This window comes from Hypanus sabinus, chromosome 5 (assembly GCF_030144855.1).
Source record: "Hypanus sabinus isolate sHypSab1 chromosome 5, sHypSab1.hap1, whole genome shotgun sequence".
In the NCBI taxonomy this organism is placed as follows: Eukaryota; Metazoa; Chordata; class Chondrichthyes; order Myliobatiformes; family Dasyatidae; genus Hypanus; species Hypanus sabinus.
In genome coordinates, this window is record NC_082710.1 from 17,502,156 (window position 1) to 17,520,734 (window position 18,579).

The following is an 18,579-nucleotide window of genomic DNA, read 5'->3' on the forward strand; positions in this document are numbered from 1 at the left end:
ACTGGGGCAGTGTGACAGCAGTGCGGTTAGTGCAGTCACCAGTGACCACACTTTCGGGTTGAACTCCCACTGCTTTCTGTAAGAAGCTGGTACGTTCTCCCCATGACTGCAGGAGGTTCCTCGGGGCTCCAGAGGTGTACAGGTTAAGGTTAGTGAGCCACGGACATGCAATGTTGGCAGTGGAAGCCCGGCAACACTCGTGGTCAGCCCCCGGCATGTCGCCGTCGATTTGGGTCGATGCAAGACAATGCATTTCACTGATTATTTTGATATTCCGACGTACGCACGGCAAATAAAGCTGATCAATCTCTTCAACACAAGAGATTCTGCAGATGCAGGAAATTCAGAGCAACACACGCAAAATGCTAGAGGAACTCAGCAGGCCAGGCAGAATCCATGGAAAAGAATAAAGAGCCAACATTTTGCGCCTGGTGAAGGGACTCTTTCATCACTCTCTCATCTGGTTTTCAAGTTATTTAATAGGAAATGATGCACCATCAATAACTCACACTGAGACGTGAGGCGAGATATCGGCTTTTATTGACTGGAAGAAGGAACCAGGAGTGAGTGTCTATCATACAATGTCCTGGAGACTGAGGCCGAGCGTCAGGCCTCAGATCTCCTTTATACAGGGGCCTGTGGGAGGAGCCACAGGAGCAGTCAGCGGGGGCGTGTCCCGACAGGCACATAGTTCACCACAGGACACCATGCTGACACAAAGAGACACCTTCCAATGCCTGCAGAGCACACCCCGGCTGCCAGGAAATACCTCAATAAGCAGCAGATAATTTGCTGGAAGAACTCAATGGTTCTAGCAGCAGCTGTGGGAGGACAGGAACTGTCAACGTTTCAGGTTGAAACCCTATTTTTATCAGTATTTATTTATTGAGATATTCACTCTCATGAGCACCTCACCACTCTGTTTGCTGTTGTTAACCAGTCAGGCTGTCAAGTTAGTTCAGGATCCTAAGGACAGGAAACTACGATAAGCCTGCCTGCAAATAATCTACTTTCACAAAGTCTTCAGAGATGCCACACCCTACTGGAACCAGCATAAAAACACGATGTAAATATTTTAAAAGTTGTTTTTCTTCCCCCAGGCAAGGACTTGTGTTTCCAGTCACAGAAGCCTGCGCAGAACAGGGGAAGAGATAGCAGCATCATAAAAGTTGTACTTCAGGTATAAAAGAGACACAGGCTCTAGTGGAGTGGCCATTTTTAGGATTGGCTGTGTTTGTTCTGTGAAATGAGAATAAATGCCGAGGCCTTGATTCAAGAGTAAGAGGAGGTTGGACTGCAGAAACAAAGAGGTGCATGTGAGGTTTTCTTCAGAATGACTCTAGCTAGTAGAATAGCCAGGATGGCAACAGGGCAGTGGCAAGTTTCTCCTCCACAGTGCAAGAGATCAGAGAGATGGCCTGTAGGAAGTGTGTCCAGCTGTAGCTCCTGACCGGTCCCCTTAAAGACCTGGAGCTGGAGCTGAAGATGAAGGTACTTTGGATCAGCCAAGAGAGTGAGACAAGAAGTTTTTGCAAGATGGTCACCGCCTAAGACATAGACAACAATTAGCTGGGTGACCATCAAGAAGGATAGAGGGAGCAGGCAGACAGTGTAGGATTCCCCTGTGTCCATTCCTTTCAGCAACAACTATATCCTTTCAGATAACACTGGAGAGAATGTCCACAGTATCATAAGATGTGAACATAATTAGCTTATTCAGCCCATTGAGTCTGCTCTGCCACTTCATCACAGCTGATTTATTTTCCTTCTCAACCCCATTCTTCTGCCGTCGCCTGCAGCCTTTGACACTCTTACTCATTAGGTATCTATCAAACTCTGCTTTAAGTATACCCAAATGACTTGGCCTCCACAGCCACCCGGGCAGTGACATCAACAAATTTAACACCCTCTGGCTGAAGAAGTTCCTCCTGTTCTCCATTCTAAAGCTACGTCCTTCTATCCTGAGGCTGTACCTTCTGGTCCTAGTCTCTCCCACTATTAGAAACATCCTCTGTACATCCAGGACTATAAAAGCAAAGCAGCAGCAGCAGGACTGTGGCTGAGTCGGAGGCTCAGTGAGGCAAACCAATATTGACAGGAGGCTCAACAATTAGGAAGACAGACAGGAGGTCCTGTGATTTCAAAAGAGACACCAGAAAGGTGTGTTGTCTCCTGTGTGCCAGGGTTGAGGATGTCTCAGAGTGGCTGCTGAACATTCTCTAGGGAGTGGATGAACAGCTCAATGTCATGGCACCAACAACATAGTTAGATAAGGAAGAGGTCCTGCACAGTGAGTATTGGGAAAGAGTCTGAAAGGAAAGATCTCAAAGGTTGCTCCTAATGTCACATGCTAGTCGGTTGGGGGTTGGTGTGATTAGAAAGGTAGAACAAATAAATGTGTCAATGAGAAACTTGTGCAGGGTCAGGGTTTCATGTTCTTGGATCATTGGAACCTCCTCTAGGATGGGGATGATGTGCACAAGAGGAACAGTTTGCACTTTAACTGGAGGGGAACCAATATCCTGGCCAGGAAGTTCACTAGTATAACTGGGGAGGGTTTTGAACTAATGTGGCATGGGAGTGAGGAACAAACACCAGGAGAGAAAGTGAAGGGACTGAGAGGGAAGTAGATGTCATGAACAATAAGCCTGTACAGGAAGAACAGGCCACAGCAAGTTAATAGATGAGATGGACAGGCTGAAGTGTAAACACTAGAGATTCTGCAGAAGCTGGAAATCCAAAGCAACACATACAAAATGCTGGAGGAACTCAGCAAGTCAAGCAGCATCTGTGGAGATGAAGCTCTACGCAATATATGGTAATGTGTATGTACTTCGATTGTACTCGTGTTTCATCAAAGATTTTTATGAACCACCCTTAATCGTTTTCACTCCCTCAATGTGGAAGGACTGCAAATTGTGATAAGAGTTTCCTCAAGGTGAATACATATTTCTGGGAAGTACACAGAACTCTTTCATCCTGAGGGTCTCCTCGGGTAGATAGGTTCCACAACTGTGCTACCAGAAGGGCTGGACTCTGGAGTTAAGGGTTGCCCTTTATTTCTGTGGCTGCTCATTACCAATACCTGAGCTCAGTTTTGACAGCTGTCCAACCAGGCTATCATTTGCAGGAGCTGTTCCCTGCAGTTTCCAAACACTGAACAAAGTACGTTAGCAGAATGCAAAAGGCACTCAAAGCAAAGTGTGTCCTCTATCCCTGGGCTGCTCACAGACTACCTCACTGGTACTTCATCTGGGTGCAGCCCAGAATACAGTTCATCACATGGCACAATCTTTCATGAAGTAACAGCCTTCAGTCTCACAGCAGCAGGTTCAGGAACAGATACTACCCTACACTCATCCGCCTCCTGAACCAGCATGGATAACTTTACTCACCTTAACACTGAACTGATTCCACAACCTACAGACTCACTTTCAAGGACTGGACAACTCATTTTCTCAGTATTAATTAAATATCTATCCATCTATTGTTCATTTTTCTTTGCACATTTTAAGTCTTTGTTTTTGTATTGTCTTTTATAAATTCTACTGCATTTCTTTATTTTTAACTTTGAATTTGATCATTGCTTATAATTTAAAGTGCACATTTTACAAAGTCTGCAGTACTGAGCAGAAGTCTGAGCCACATGTATATAGCTAGGGTGTCTGATGATTTTCTCTCATCTGCCCTTTTTTTTCCAATCTCTGCTGGTGCCATCCTAGCTAATTGCCTCAATATTTCTCTGTCACCTTGACATCTTTCAAAATTTGAGGTGCCGAGAACTAGGCATAAATTCCAGCACTGGCATACCCAGTCTTTAAGAAAGATTTAATATAATTTTCTTCTTCGGCTTAAATCCAAAACTGTCCAATGCCTCGAAGCATAATCTTTATTTCTCTAGTTAGAAATCCTGAATGATTAACTGTTGACATTACATTAAACAAGAAAGGGAAGAACCCATTTCCTGCTTGAGTGGGTTAAGAAATGAGCACATTGTTACTAATGACAGCAGACAAAACTGAATATGTTCAACAAATTAATGTCACATCCGTTATGATGGATATTATATTAAGTTGTTGAACATATCATTGTGAATTCAAGTCTAATTGGGATTATAGTATTGCTGAAGAATGAAAGAGACTGAGAAAGCTATGGACCAAACTAACATCCAGAGCACCAATGGGACTGTTCTATTTGATAACTGGAGGTGGAAGGTAAGTAGGCTGAAATCCCACTAACAAAAAGATTGTAGGGAGCCCACTGGCACTTGTATTCGAAAAAGGAAAAGGTCTCTTTGCCCCTTTTAGCCTGGTCAACAGATTAATCAGATTACAATCTCACACACTACCAACTATCTGTGGTAAAATTTCCACCTCCTTTGCTTCTTTAGTAAATATCTATTCTACCCAAAAACATTCAACAGCGCACACAGAGTGCAGAAGGAACTCAGCAAGTCAGGCAGCGCCTATGGAGGTGAATAAGCAGTCAACGTGAGCAGGAAGGTGAGCTTGGGCATCTGAAACCTGGCGGAGCCCATCCCCCTCCAGGTTTTTGGGGCCAGCTGGATTCGAACTCGGGAGCCTTCGCTCCGAAGTCCAGCGCTGATGCCACTATGCCACCAGGCAGCCTGATAAAGGGTCTTGGCCTAAATCATCGACTTTCTATAGACGCTGCCTGACCTGCTGAATTCCTCCGGCATTTTCTATGTGTTACTCTGAACCTCCAGCATCTGCAGAATCTCTGTCTGATTATTGTTAGATCTGGGCAATAAGCTAGTGCAAACTCAGACACAAATATACATTGGATAAATAACCTGAATGCACTCAAGTTCCTCTATTGAATCAATTAACAAATGTCCTCAAGTCTTATATTCTACTGTCCTAATTAACATGACTGGCTAACAGTGTGATTTCACTTTCTGATGCTGAATAGACAGCCTGGGGCTTTGTGTGTGTGCCAAAACGATGAACCTGACTCCAGTGATGTGGTCAATAATTCCCATGCATCTTCAGCTTAAGTTTTATACCGAGTAAAACTAATCTACTGGGTATGTATCCAGTTAATGCAACTTTAAAGGAAATGAAGGACATTAGCTATCAGTGCAGCACTGTGCAAAAATCTTAGGTACATATATATAGCTAGAATGTCTAAGACTTTTGCACAGTACAGTATTTGTCAGCTTGGAGTGGGGAGCAAGTTTGCAAATGTTTCAGGAGTAAGGACGTTGGGAATGGCATGGCTGGAGTGCCACAGAAAGGGTGTGGGACATTTGGCAGAGAAAAAGTGCCAGCAGTGGGGCACGGTGGGGTGTTGATGCGGGTGCAGATACACCCCGCCCTAAGACACCAGGCAAGATCATCTGACCCAAACAATTCATTTACTGATCATTACAGAATGTCTCTCTGGTGCTTCCCACTCCCTCCCCTCTCCCTGCCCCCTTCCCACTCTCAGTCCACAATAGAGACCCATATCAGGATCAGGTTTATCACCACTCACATAGGTCATGAAATTTGTTTTTTTTGTGTGTGCTGCAGTCTATATGCCTGAGACTTTTGCACAGTACTGTAGGTATCGGTGTATTATTGTCACATGTACCAAGATACATTGAAAAACTTGACTTGCAAACTGTCCATACAGACCAGACCTTTACACAGTTTATTGAGGTAGAAAAAAGTAAACAATAACAATGTGGAATGAAGTGTTAAAGGTACCAAAAAGTGTAACTCAGGTAAACAACGAAGTGCAGAATCATAACAAGGTAGATTGTGAGGCCAAAAGTCCACTTTATTGTGCAAGATATCCATTCAAGAGTCTGATAAGAATGGGATAGAAGCTGTCCTTGAGCCTGGTGGTACAGTATGTGCTTTAAAACTTCTGATGGGAGAGAGGCAAAGAGAGAGCGTCAGGGGTCTTTGATTACACTGGCTGCTTTACTGAGGCAGTGAGGAGTGTAGACAGAGTCCAGAGAGGGAAAGCTGTTCTGAGTTGTCATCACAACTCTCTTCTTGAGGTCACGTGTAGACCAGTTGCCACATCAAACCATTACGCATCCAGACAGAATGCTTTCTACGGTGCATCGATAAAAATTGATGAGTCGATGGGATAATGCAAAATTTAATTAGGAAGTAAAGGGATGAGGGAGATTTCTCAGCCATGACATCAATTTAAAGCAGCGGGAATGACAGACAAGATTGTGGAATGCTCCTCTTGTGCATCCAGCTGCAGCTTCTAACAGTCTGTGTTAATGAGCTGGAGTTGGAACTGGATGAACTCTGGATTTGAGAAGCTGAGGGATTGATAGACAGGGTATACAGGTAGGTAGTTACACCAAAGGTGCAGGACTCACGTAACTGGGTGACCATTTGGAGGGGGAAAGGGGACAAGCAGCCAGTGCAGAATGCCCCTGTGGCTGTCCCCCCTCCCCACCAACAATGTGTATACCGCTTGGGATACTATTGGGGTGATGACCTAGCAGTCAGGTCTCTGGCACTGAGTCTGGCTTTGTGGCTCAGAAGGCAAGTTGGGAAAAGAGGCAGGCTGTGGTGATAGGAGCTTCATAGGGGAACAGACAGGAGATTCTGTGAGCGAGAATGGGATTCCCAGTTTGTATGTTGCCTGCTGAGTGCCGGGGTCAGGGACACTTCCGATTGCGTCCTCAGCATTCTTAAGCGGGAGGGTGAGCAGCCAGAGGTCGTGGTCCAGGTCGTGCCAAAGACGAGGGTAGGAGGGGTGAATTGGGCCCTAACCTAAAGGACAGGACCTCCAGGGTTGTGATCTCAAGATTGCTACCTGTGTCACATGCTAGTGAGGTCAGAAATAGGAAGTTAATATAGTTTAAAGCATGGATAAGGAGATGGTGCAGGAGCAAGGGCTTCATATTTTTGAATCATTGGGCTCCTTTCCAGAGAAGGTGGGATCTGAAAAGACGAATGACTCGCACCTGAACTAAAGGGGGGCTAATGTCCTAGTGGGAAGGTTTGCTAGTGCTGCATGGGGAGGGGTGGGGTAAAGCAGGGTTGCAGCAGGATGGGACCAGAGTACCAGAACAGACAGTGGAGTGGTTGTGGAGAAGGATGATGTTAAGCCTACAAAAAGTAAAAATCAAAAGCTTGAGTGTGGGAGGACTAATGTTCTGAGCTGCATATATTTCAATGCAAGGAGTATTGTGGGAAAGGTGGATTAGCTTCGGGCATGGGTCCGCACGTGGAATTATGACATTGTAGCCATTGGTGAGACTTGGCTGCAGGAGGGGGAGGAGAGGCAGCTTAGTGTTTCAGGGTTCCATTGTTTTAGATGGAGCAGGAGGGATTAGAGTTCAAAGTAAATTTATTATTAAAGTACATATATGTCACCATATACAACCCTGAGATTCATTTTCATGTGATAATGCACAGTGAATCCAAAACCACAATAAAATCAAAGAAAGCCCGTACTAAGAGGGTGGAGAACCAATGTGCAAAAGTAAACAAATTATGCAAATACAAGAGGAAAGAGGAAACAATAATAATAAATAAGGTAAGCAATAAATATCAAGAGCATGAGACAAGAAGTCCTTGAAAGTGTGTCCATAGATTGTGTGAACAGTTCAGTGATGGGGCATGTGAAGATGAATGAAGTTATCTCCACTGGTTCAAGAGCCTGATGGTTGAAAGATAAGGATTGGCATCACTCATCAAGGAAACTGTCACGGCAATGCTCAGACTGAACAAACTGGAGAGCTCGGCTAGGGAGGCTTTATAGGTAGAACTAATGTGATTATATCACAGATCACCCAACAGTCCATGGGATTTAGAGGAACAGATTTGTAGAGCAATCACAGAGTGTTGCAAGAAACATAAGGTTGTGACAGGAAGGTATTCTATAGGACTGGACATATGAGTATTTGGATAGACAGGGACAAATTAGAGATACCCAACGTGGCTTTGAGAGTGGTAGGTTGTGTCTAACCAATCTTACAGAGTTTTTTGAGGAAGTTACCAGCAAAGTTGATGAAGGCAATGCAGTGGATGTCGTCTATGTGGACTTTAGCAAGGCCTTTGATAAGATCCCGCATGAGAGATTGATCAAGAAGTTTCAGTTGCTTGGTATTCAAGATGAGCTAGTAAATTGAATTAGGCTTTGGCTTTGTGGAAGAAACTAGATGATTGGCTCTCTGATTGGAGGCCTGCAACTAGTGGAGTGCCACAGGGATCAGTGCTTGGTCCATTGTTGTTATCTATATCAATGATCTGGATGATAATATGATAAACTGGATCAGCAAATTTGCAGTTGACTAAGATTGGGGGTGCAACGGACAGCGAGGAAGACTATTAAAACTTGCACTGGGATCTGGACCAGCTGGAAAGATCGGATGAAAAATGGCAGATGGAATTGAATGCAGACAAATGCAAGATTTTGCACTTTGGTAGGACCAGTCAGGGTAGGTCTTACACAATGAGCAGTAGGGCACTGAGGAGTGTGGCAGGACAGAGGGATCTGGGAATACAGATTCATAATTCATTGTAAGTGACATCACGATAGGATCATAAGGGAAGTCTTTTGCACATTGGCCTTCATAAATCAATGTATTGAATGCAAGTAACAAACACTCAACATGTTCTCAGTGATTTTTTTATTTGCACGCTGGTTGCTTGTTGGTCTTTGTTTTGCTTGTATAGATTTTTCATAAATTCTATTCCTGTAAATGCCTGTAGGAAAATGAATCACATGATAGTATACAGTAATATATAATGGTTTGATAAATTTACTTTGAACTTGGAATGAGCTGCCTAAGAAAGTGGTGAAGCAGATGGAATTACATCATTTAAAAGACGTTTAAAGAGCTGATTGGACAGGAGGAATCTAGAGGGATAGTGGCCAAATGGCAAAATAGGCAAAATGGACTAGCTTGGTGGGCACCATGAACAGTATGAATAAATTGGAATGAACAGCCTGTTTCCCAAGCTCTATTACTCTATGATTCTATTTGTCTGCTTGATTCAATAAAGTTCCCCATGGCCTGATTGAGCTTGAAAATTCTGCCCTCCCTAATTTAATAAGGATTAAAATCAGGTTTATTATCATTGACTATGTCGTGAAATTTGTTTGTTTTGTGGCAGCAGTACAGTGTAATGACTAATAACAAAAGTTTTAAAAATTACTATTAGCCTCACTAAGAAATATAAAACATAATTAAGTAGTGCAAAGGAGAGCAAAATAGTGAGGCAGTGTTCATGGCCCATTCAGAAATCTGATGGTGGATGGAATAAGCTGTTCCTAAAACGTTGAGTGTGATTCTTGAGGCTTCTAATCCTCCCCTCCGATGGTAGTAATGAGAAAAGAGCATGTCCATGATGCTGCGGGTTCTAAATGATGAATCTCCCTTTCTTAAGGAACCACCCTTGGAAGATGGGGAGCATTGTGCCCATGATGGAACTGGTGGAGTCCAGAATCTTCTTGTACCAGATTCTGCAAGCTTCTTGCGATCCCGTGCATTGGATCTTCCATAGCAGATGGTGGTGCAATGTACCAGAATGCTGCCCGCAATACATATGTAAACATTTCCCAGCGTCTTCCATGATATACCAAAACTCCTCAAACTCTTAATGAAGTATAGCTAATGGCATGCCTTCTTTGTAATGGCTTCAAGGTGTTGGACAGAACTTCAGAGATGTTGACACCCAGGAAGCTGAATCCACTGTCCACTTCCACTGTTGAATCCTCAACAAAGACTAGTGTGTGTTTTCCAGTCTTCCCCTTCCTGTAGTCCAAAATCAATTCCTTGGTCTTACTGGCATCAAATGCAAGCTACTAGCAAGGCTTGGGTTTCAGGAAGTCTGGCAGCACCCAAACACTCCTTATAGTGGGAAGTGAAGCCTACATGGAATGTAAGCACAAGGATGAAACACACAAGTTATAGATTTATACAGTAAGATTCATCCCTTTATTCTCATTTTTACAGGAGAATAAGAGCTCTTACGTTGAGGTGCTGGTAAGTTTCAATTCATTTTCTGCCTAATAAAGCACTTTTGCTCAAGCTATATATTCCTTGACAGAAAAAAAGCGGTGCAGAGAATGAATGACTGTGTTCAATGGATGTAGACTAATGGAGACGTACAGTAGATTTCATTACATTAAAAGCATCAAACTCAGCCTTCACAGTAAAATAAAATCACGTAAATGAAACACAGAGTCAAGGGCACTGTCATCATGATAGCATATGTTTCAATTCTGAAGGAATCTTTGTGGCTATTCTCTTGTCTGTCTGCACTGATAAAAACGTGAGGCATTTTAGGAAAAAAGGGAGAATTATATGCATCCATCTTGATTTATACTTTCCTCAAGGAAAGCCCACTTACACAAAACAATACCACAGGAAATTTCTTTGGTGTGTTTTCTGTGTCTTTCTTCCAATCTTAAAGTGGCTCAGTTTTTATCAGTAACCGAGTAACAAAGCTTATCAGGTGGCAGTCTCCATGTATTCTACATTCAGACTGTTTTTCTTGAAAGCCTTTTCCTTTGCCTTCCACAGACTGGGTGGATCTTGTCAACTATGCTAAAAGCACTGGTTTATTACAATATAGCTCTGATGTAATCAATATGTTTGAGAAATATGTTACATTAAATATGTTGGCCAGATGGAATGCAGGAATGGAGATGGTCATTTTTGGAGACTGTAGCTGCCATTTTGTAAACTGTTTGATTCTTGTTCTGGGAAAATCTAATCAGAGCAATTGAATGTGCACACAAGGAGTTTCAACTAATGGCCTGCTAAACCTGAGACCATTCTCAGATGAGTAGCCATGCAAAGTGGCAGGCTTGCAGGAGAAGCACCCTGTAAACTCATTGGACTCATGTCTGGGTCACCTGGTTTAACAGATTTCAGCCAGATAGTGTTGGAAAGAACAAAGACACATGGCTGAGCACAGAGATCATAGAACAATACTGGTTGTAGACCTGGTCTAGAGCCAATAAGAAGGTGACCCAAGTAAGTCAGGTGACCTTGAGCCAATGGGATGGAAGTGCATCCTTTGAGGTGATGAGGAGGGAGGGACAGGTGAAAAGCTGGCAGGTGATGGGTGAAACCTGGAGATGGACAAGGTGGTGTGTGGGTGAGGTAGGATAAAATAGGAAACTGGGAGCTGGTAGGCGGAATAAGTAAAGAGCTAAAGAAAAGGGAATCTGGTAGAAGAGGTAAATAGATCAGGGAAGAAAGGGAAGGAGGAGGGGAGCCAGAGGAAGATGATAGGCAGATGAGGGGAAGAGGAGTGAGAGGGAAACCAGAACTGGGAATGGTAAATTAGAGGATATCAGAGGGGAAAAATTACTGGATGTAAGAGAAACTGATCTTTACGCCACCAGGTAGAATATAAGGTGTTGCTCCTCTGACCTGAGTGTGGTCTTGTCATGGCAGAGGTGGAGGCCGTGAACCAACATGTTGGAATGGGAAAGGGGAGCCAAACTGAAATGGGAGATCATCAGAAAATTCCACCTTTTGTAGTGGATGGAGCGAAGTTGCTGAATGAAGTGGTCCTCCAAATTACATTATGCCTCACCAATGTAGAGGAGGCACCACCAGAGCACTAGGTAGAGTAGCTGACCCTAACAGACACTTCTCCTGTGAGGACCGTTTGGGACGCTGACTGGTGGTGACGAAGGAGGTTAAGGGGCAGATGCAGCACTTGTTCCACTTGTACAACAGTGCAACAAGTGGTCCTTGACACCCCTCTTAATGCTAACCCAAAGGAACATTTTTCTAAGGCAGCAGAAAATCCTTTACACACATGATAAAACAGCTTTCTGTACTTCCTGTAATATGACAGATCATTACAGAAAAGAGCTTTAATCAAGCTGTTGTCTAAATTCTTGTCACATTTATCTAAATTCTTGTCACATACACCATTACCACACCAGTGCTTTCACGATGATACTTACATGTATCACAAAGCTTTGGTATACTAAGTAGGGTATATAATTCCAATAATTAAAATTAGTTACGAAGTCTTCCACATAACCGTATAGTGGACTATAGGATCCATTACACCTGTTCCACCGCTTAATAAAATCCATTCTTTTGCCTGACTCCCACAGCAATCAATACTCCTGTGGATGAAAAATCTCTCTCTCTCAGTTTTATTGCTCTATCTTGCGTCTCAAGCCATAGTGTTGCCTGCTTATAGCCACCTGGGCAGCTGGAGGCATTGGAGTCGGTCCACTCCACTGGAGTGCTGGAGGCAGTATGGCACAGCTTCCATGCTGGAATCAGTGCTGTACCTCCATGTTCACTTGGCAGAAGACATGGCTTTGTCTGCAGGCTGCTACAACATTCATAGATTCAGGGACATGAACTATTTTTTTGAGTGACTCTACTTAACTGCTATCTTATATATGTTATACGTGCCCATATGCTGTGTGTTGGTACTGTGTTTTGGAGTATCACTGTTCTGTTTAGCTGGACTCATGAGTGTTCATGTATGATTGAACGACAATTGAAATTGAACTTCAACTTGAAATTTAAATGTATTAAATAATGCAGCTTTCACAGCTCTCTGGGATAGAGAATTCTAAAGATTCACAACTCTGAGAGAAGAAATTGCTCTAATCTTAAAGTGGCCTCTCTTATTCTAAAACAATGCTAACTGTTTCTAGATTGTGTATCTTCTCAAGCTTCCTCCAGAATCTACTAGGTCCCACCAGACTATATCACCCATATCAAGGACCGATCTATACTCACCCCATTTATCTACTCGTGCTCTATAGCCTCCTATGAAAGTTCACGTGCTTGTCCAGATATTTAATAACTGTCATGAGAATACCTATCTCCCTCACCCATTCCAGTATTCCCCCTCCACAAGGTGAAAAATTCTTTCTCAGATCCCCCCCTTTACACTTACCCTAAATATATGAGTTTAAGTCTTTGGCATCTCTGATCCAGTATGAAGTGAGTGCTGATTGCAGGAACATGAAGTCACTCCACTAAGTACACCACAACCATCAGAGAGTGGACACTTGTTTTGTAGAAACCCTCTATTAAGGTGGAGACTTGCAAGACTGTAGTACAAACTGAACTACATCAGATTTGTGTGTCTAGACCATGAAAATTCCATCTAATCCCTAACTGTTAGCACCCACTCACTCAAGGGTCCAGCTGGGGAAATAGTTGCCTTAATCTATTTTATCAATGACTTTCATGCTTCTGTCAGATTCCTCCTCAGCCTCGTCTATTCTGTTGAATTCAACATTCAACATCGTTTTGTCATTTCCAGTACACAGGTTTAAAGGAGAACAAAATAATTGTTACTCCAATCTGATGCTGCACAAAAAGCACAGTAAGATAAAGAATGCAAGAATAATTTAAAAAGCACGCTATACTTAAGATACTGCAACTGAAATGCATATAATTGGATTGGATGCCCAGAAAGAGATGTTTGGCACAGGATAGCTGACAGGAAATGATAGAGATCACTGCAAAGTCTTGATGATGTAAGATGTAGAATTGTTGTTTTTCTTGTGTTTTAACTTTCCAATGCTTGTTTGTATTTTTGTATAATCACTAATGAGCATATAATTGCTTCACAACCAGATGAGCTCAATGCCTTTATGTCCCCTTTGAAAGGAAGGATACAATTAGACATGTGAAGCTCCCTGCTGAACTTGGTGACCCTGTGTGGTGAACTATGTGCCTGTCTGGACGCGCCCCCTTCTGACTGCTCCTGTGGCTCCTCCCACAGGCCCCTGTATAAAGGCGATCGAGGTCTGATCCTCTGCCTCATTCTCCAGGATGTAATATGATGGTCACTCACTGCTGGTTCCTTCTTCAGTCAATAAAAGCTGATATCTCGCCTTACGTCTCAGAGTGAGTTATTGATGGTGCATCAATTTTATTGACTGTAAGTTTTAAAACATGGAAACCGTTTTACGTCCGGAAAGGTTGGATTTGGACCCTCAAGACCCTGAAGCAGCTCTTGCTTTTGAACACTGGCTTGCATGCTTCCAATCATACTTGGCGGAGCTTCGTGCGACTGACCCTGCCATTATGTACAGAATTCTCCTCTCGAGGGTCACCCCAAAAGTTTATTCCATTATCCGGGACCTGCCGACCTACGAAGGGGCACTGGACGCCCTCAAAAGACAGTACCTGCGGCCGGTGAACACCGTCTATGCAAGACATCATTTAGCTACACGGCGACAGCGGCCTGGAGAATCGAGCGCCGAGTTTCTCCGAGCACTACAGACACTCGTCCGAACTTGCGACTGCAAGACGCTCACGGCAGAACAACATGCGGAGCTGCTGGTGAGAGACGCCTTTGTGACGGGACTGAGGTCAGTGTACGTGCGCCAGCGACTGCTGGAACACTCAGACCTTACCTTACGCTCGGCGATCGAGACGGCCAACGCTCTGGAAGCTGCGCTGCACTACGCCGACGCTGTCCAGTCGCGCAATTCCCCGCCGGTTCCGTGGACGCCTCAGACCCCACCACCGCCGGCTCCCATGAGCGAAATTGCCGCTGCCAGTCGTGATTCCACGAGCTCCCCGAACCCGACCACAGCGGCAGCCCGTCAGAAGCCTGTGCTTTGTTATTTCTGTGGCCATAAAAAACACTCTCAAAAACGCTGTCCAGCACGAGAAGCGACCTGCTCCAGCTGCGGAAAGCGGGGCCATTTCACCAAGTCTAAACTACGAGCGGAGTGCAGCGCTGCGGGTGAAACATGGGGGCCGCCATCTTGCATGCCCGGATGTGGGCGGCCATCTTTGTCGCCGTCAGCATGCCCCGCCCCCAACCCTCCGATGCTTACCGGGTACCCCGGATGAGGGCGGCCATCTTTGTCGACGTCAGCATGCCCCGCCCCCGACCCTCCGATGCTTACCGGGTACCCCGACGGCGATTCAACTCTGGCCACTGTAACCCTCGACCAAAGGGCCCCACACCCGCTTGCAAGGTCCATGATGGACATCCGGGTGGAGGGGCACAGGACTAGATGCCTGTTTGACACGGGCAGCACTAAGAGTTTCATTCGCAACATGGCCAGTAAGTCAGAAGATCCATTTGGTTTCTGGGTCACAGTCCACAGACATCCGGGGGGGTTGTGTAGCGACATTGGTGGTGCAAGGCACAGAGTATCGGAACTTTGCGCTACTGGTCATGCCTAATCTGTGAGCGCCTGTGCTATTGGGGCTGGACTTCCAGAGCCATCTCGAAAGTGTGACTATGGTATATGACGGGCCCCTCCCACCACTCACTGTCAGGAATCCTCAGTTTTGTGGGACTTCATCACCACTGACCACACACACACAGCGACACACACATCCCATCCAACACGACAGCTGCGCTACCGACACCACTTGCAGTCTCTCCACTATCGAGGTCCCTCCCCCGCCGCTGTTCGCCAACCTGACCACGACTGTAAACCGGTGCAGTGGTTGCTCAGGGAGGGGATCATTGAGCCAAGCACAAGCCCTTGGAGGCCCAGGTGGTCGGATGGTGGCCCCCCCCCCCCCCCTCACGAACTCCTATTCTCTTTTCCCAGGAAGTCTGTCACTGGGACCGCTCTACCAGTTTGGCTGATGTTCCCGGGGCCAGTGCTGCTCCGGAAACATGTGAGGAGCAATAAATACTCCCTGCTGGTCAAGAGGGTTCACCTTCTGCATGCGAACCCCCAGTATGCTTACGTGGTCTTACCTGATGGGCGGGAGGACACAGTCTCCATCCGCGACCTGGCGCCCGCAGGTGCAGCAGACCACTACCCTGAACACTCTCCGGTAACTATGAACCCTGTACCCGAGGTGACACCGCGCACACCAGGCCCTACATGGACTCCTCATGACACTTATATACCAGGTGCCTCGCACATGCATGAGCTGGAACCAGCACAACCTCCGTCTCCTGTGCAATCACCAATGTTGCTGGCATTTGTGCAATCACAGTCGGTGCTACATAGATCGCAGCGACAGATTTGGCCACCTGATAGACTTGACCTGTAAGAAACTTCGCCACATGGGGACTCTTTCAAACAAAAGGGGGGGTGAATGTGGTGAACTATGTGCCTGTCTGGACACGCCCCCTTCTGACTGCTCCTGTGGCTCCTCCCACAGGCCCTGTATAAAGGCGATTCAGGTCTAATCCTCTGCCTCATTCTCCAGGATGTAATATGATGGTCACTCACTGCTGGTTCCTTCTTCAGTCAATAAAAGCCGATATCTCGCCTTACATCTCAGTGTGAGTTATTGATGGTGCATCGCCCTCTGACCTCTGTCTCAGAGGCTGAGGTCAGACTACCTTCCAGGAGTGTGAACTCGCATTAGCCGGCTGGCCCCAATGAAGTACCTAGTAAGGCTCTGAAAACTGGTGGGTGTATTCAAGGACACCTTCAACCTCTCATTGCTACAGTCAGAGGTTCGCACCTGATTCAAAGGGGCAACAGTTATACCAGTTCCTAAGAAGAGCAGGGTGAGCTGCCTTCATGACTATTGTCCAGTAGCACTCACATCCACGGTGATGAAATGCTTTGAGGACCTGGACCCACTGCAATTTGCCTATCGCCACAATTGGTGTTAATAAATCCTCCTTGCTGATGATCAACACCTCAGGGTTATGTACTTAGCCCACTGCTCTACTCTCTCTATACCCATGACTGTGTTTCTAGACATAGCCATCTATAAATTTGCTGATTGTACAACTATTGTTGGTAGAATCTCAGATGAGATGAGAGGGTGTACAGGAGAGAGTGCAGGAACTTTGCACTCAACATCAGTAAAACCAAAGAACTGGTTGTGGACTCCAGAAGGGGTAAGATGAGGGAATATGAACCGATCCTCATCGAGGGATCAGAAGTTGAGAGAGTGAGCAATTTCAGGTTTCTGGGTGTCAAGATCTCTGAGGATCTAACCTGGTCCCAACATATCGATGCAGCTATAAAGAAGGCAAGACAGCAGCTATACTTCATTAGAAGTTTGAAGAGCTTTGGTTTGTCACCTAGACATTAGAAAGCTTCAATAGATGTACCATGGAGAAAATTCTGAAAGACTGCGTCACTGTCTAGTACGGGGGATGTGAAGGTTACTGCAAAGGATTGAAAGAATCTACAGGTAAAAAGATTAGGAATGAAATTAATAGTTTGGCTACACAAGAAATTAGAAAAAAAATAATGTTTCCGAAACAGAGACACTATGAAAGTGGATCTAAATCTATGAAAATACTGGCATGGAAACGGAAAAAAAAGATAGCAGAAAATACAATTCATAGAATTAGGGATCCAAGAACAAAAGTGATAAAAAAAATAAGCTAAGTGAAATTCAAAAAAGCGTTTGAAATGTTTTACAGAACTCTATATTCCGAAGTTCCAGGAGAAAGCATAATGCAGATTGACACCTTCCTGAATTCTTTAGAGTTAACCACTTTAAGCAAAGAACAAGAAAGAACGATGACTGCTGACATAACTGAAGCTGAACTGAGAACTGCAATTAGTAGGCTTAAATTAAGCAAGTCACCAGGATCAGATGGATATATGGCAAAGTGGTATAAAGAATTTAGAAATGAGAATTCCTGTTTTACTGCCCACACTGAACTGGGCTCTAAGAAAGGCACAAATGCCACCTAGCTGGAAGGAGGCGATAATCTCAGCTATACCGAAAGAAGGCAAGGATAAAATGGAATGTGGGTCATTTCGATCAATATCTGTTCTTAATGTGGATTATAGAATATTTACCTCTATCTTGGTCAAACGATTAGAAGAGTTTCTACCCACGCTGATACATAATGATCAGACCGGGTTTTATACAACAAAGCCAAACACAAGACAATTTACGAAGGACACTTCACATTATGGATCATATAAAAAAAATGACATTGAAGCAATGCTGAAAAGACATTTGATTTGGTTAATTGGAATTTCCTTTACAGAGTTTTACATAGATTTGGTCTACATGACACAATTATTAAAACTATACAGGCACTGTATGACAATCCTACTGCTGGGATTAAAATCAATGGATATTTATCTAATAGTTTTACCCTAGAAAGGGGCACGAGACAGGGTTGTGCATGGTCACCGCTACTCTTCACATTATATCTGGAACCATTAGCTCAATACATCAGACAAAATGAAGATACCAGGGGAATTACTATTAAAGGGACAGAGCATAAATTGGCCTGTTACACGGATGACATTTTGATCTATCTAGGGCAACCAACATATTCTTTACCTAAATTGATGCAATCCTTTGAACAATATGGCCAATTATCAGGATACAAGATGAACATAGATAAAACCCAACTACTTTCATATTACTATAGCCCACCAAGAGAAATTGAAAGTAGATATCCCTGGGCATGGCAAACAGAGTCTGTCAAATATTTGGGCATCATTATGCCAGAAGATTTGGCAAAATTATCAGAATGCAATTATCAGCCTCTATATAAAAAAATTAAGGGAGATATGGCAAGATGGAATCTGATTCCTTTTCTTGGTCTCAGTTCAAGGATTGAATCCATTAAAATGAATATACTGCCCAGACTGTTATATCTCTTTCAGACCCTACCAATAGAGATTAACCAAATTCAATTTAATGAATGGAACAAGATGCTATCAGGATATATACGG

General features: G+C 44.3%; 1 protein-coding gene across 3 annotated transcripts; it reads left to right on the forward strand.

Moving 5' to 3' along the window:
- The first annotated feature begins 704 nt into the window (after nt 1-704).
- Nucleotides 705-15,427, forward strand: LOC132393651 (uncharacterized). Of its 3 annotated transcripts, XM_059969061.1 has the most exons (4): nt 705-1,180; nt 4,933-5,047; nt 9,941-9,970; nt 13,562-15,427. In XM_059969061.1, the coding sequence occupies exon 4, from the start codon at nt 13,883-13,885 to the stop codon at nt 14,789-14,791; it is 909 nt and encodes a 302-aa protein (XP_059825044.1). In that variant the 5' UTR covers nt 705-1,180; nt 4,933-5,047; nt 9,941-9,970; nt 13,562-13,882; the 3' UTR covers nt 14,792-15,427. The 3 variants fall into 3 exon arrangements, with proteins under 3 accessions (XP_059825044.1, XP_059825047.1, XP_059825046.1); XM_059969064.1 differs by lacking the exon at nt 705-1,180 and having other exon boundaries at nt 4,516-5,047; XM_059969063.1 differs by lacking the exons at nt 705-1,180; nt 4,933-5,047 and having other exon boundaries at nt 8,792-9,970; nt 13,595-15,427.
- Nucleotides 15,428-18,579: the final 3,152 nt, after the last annotated feature.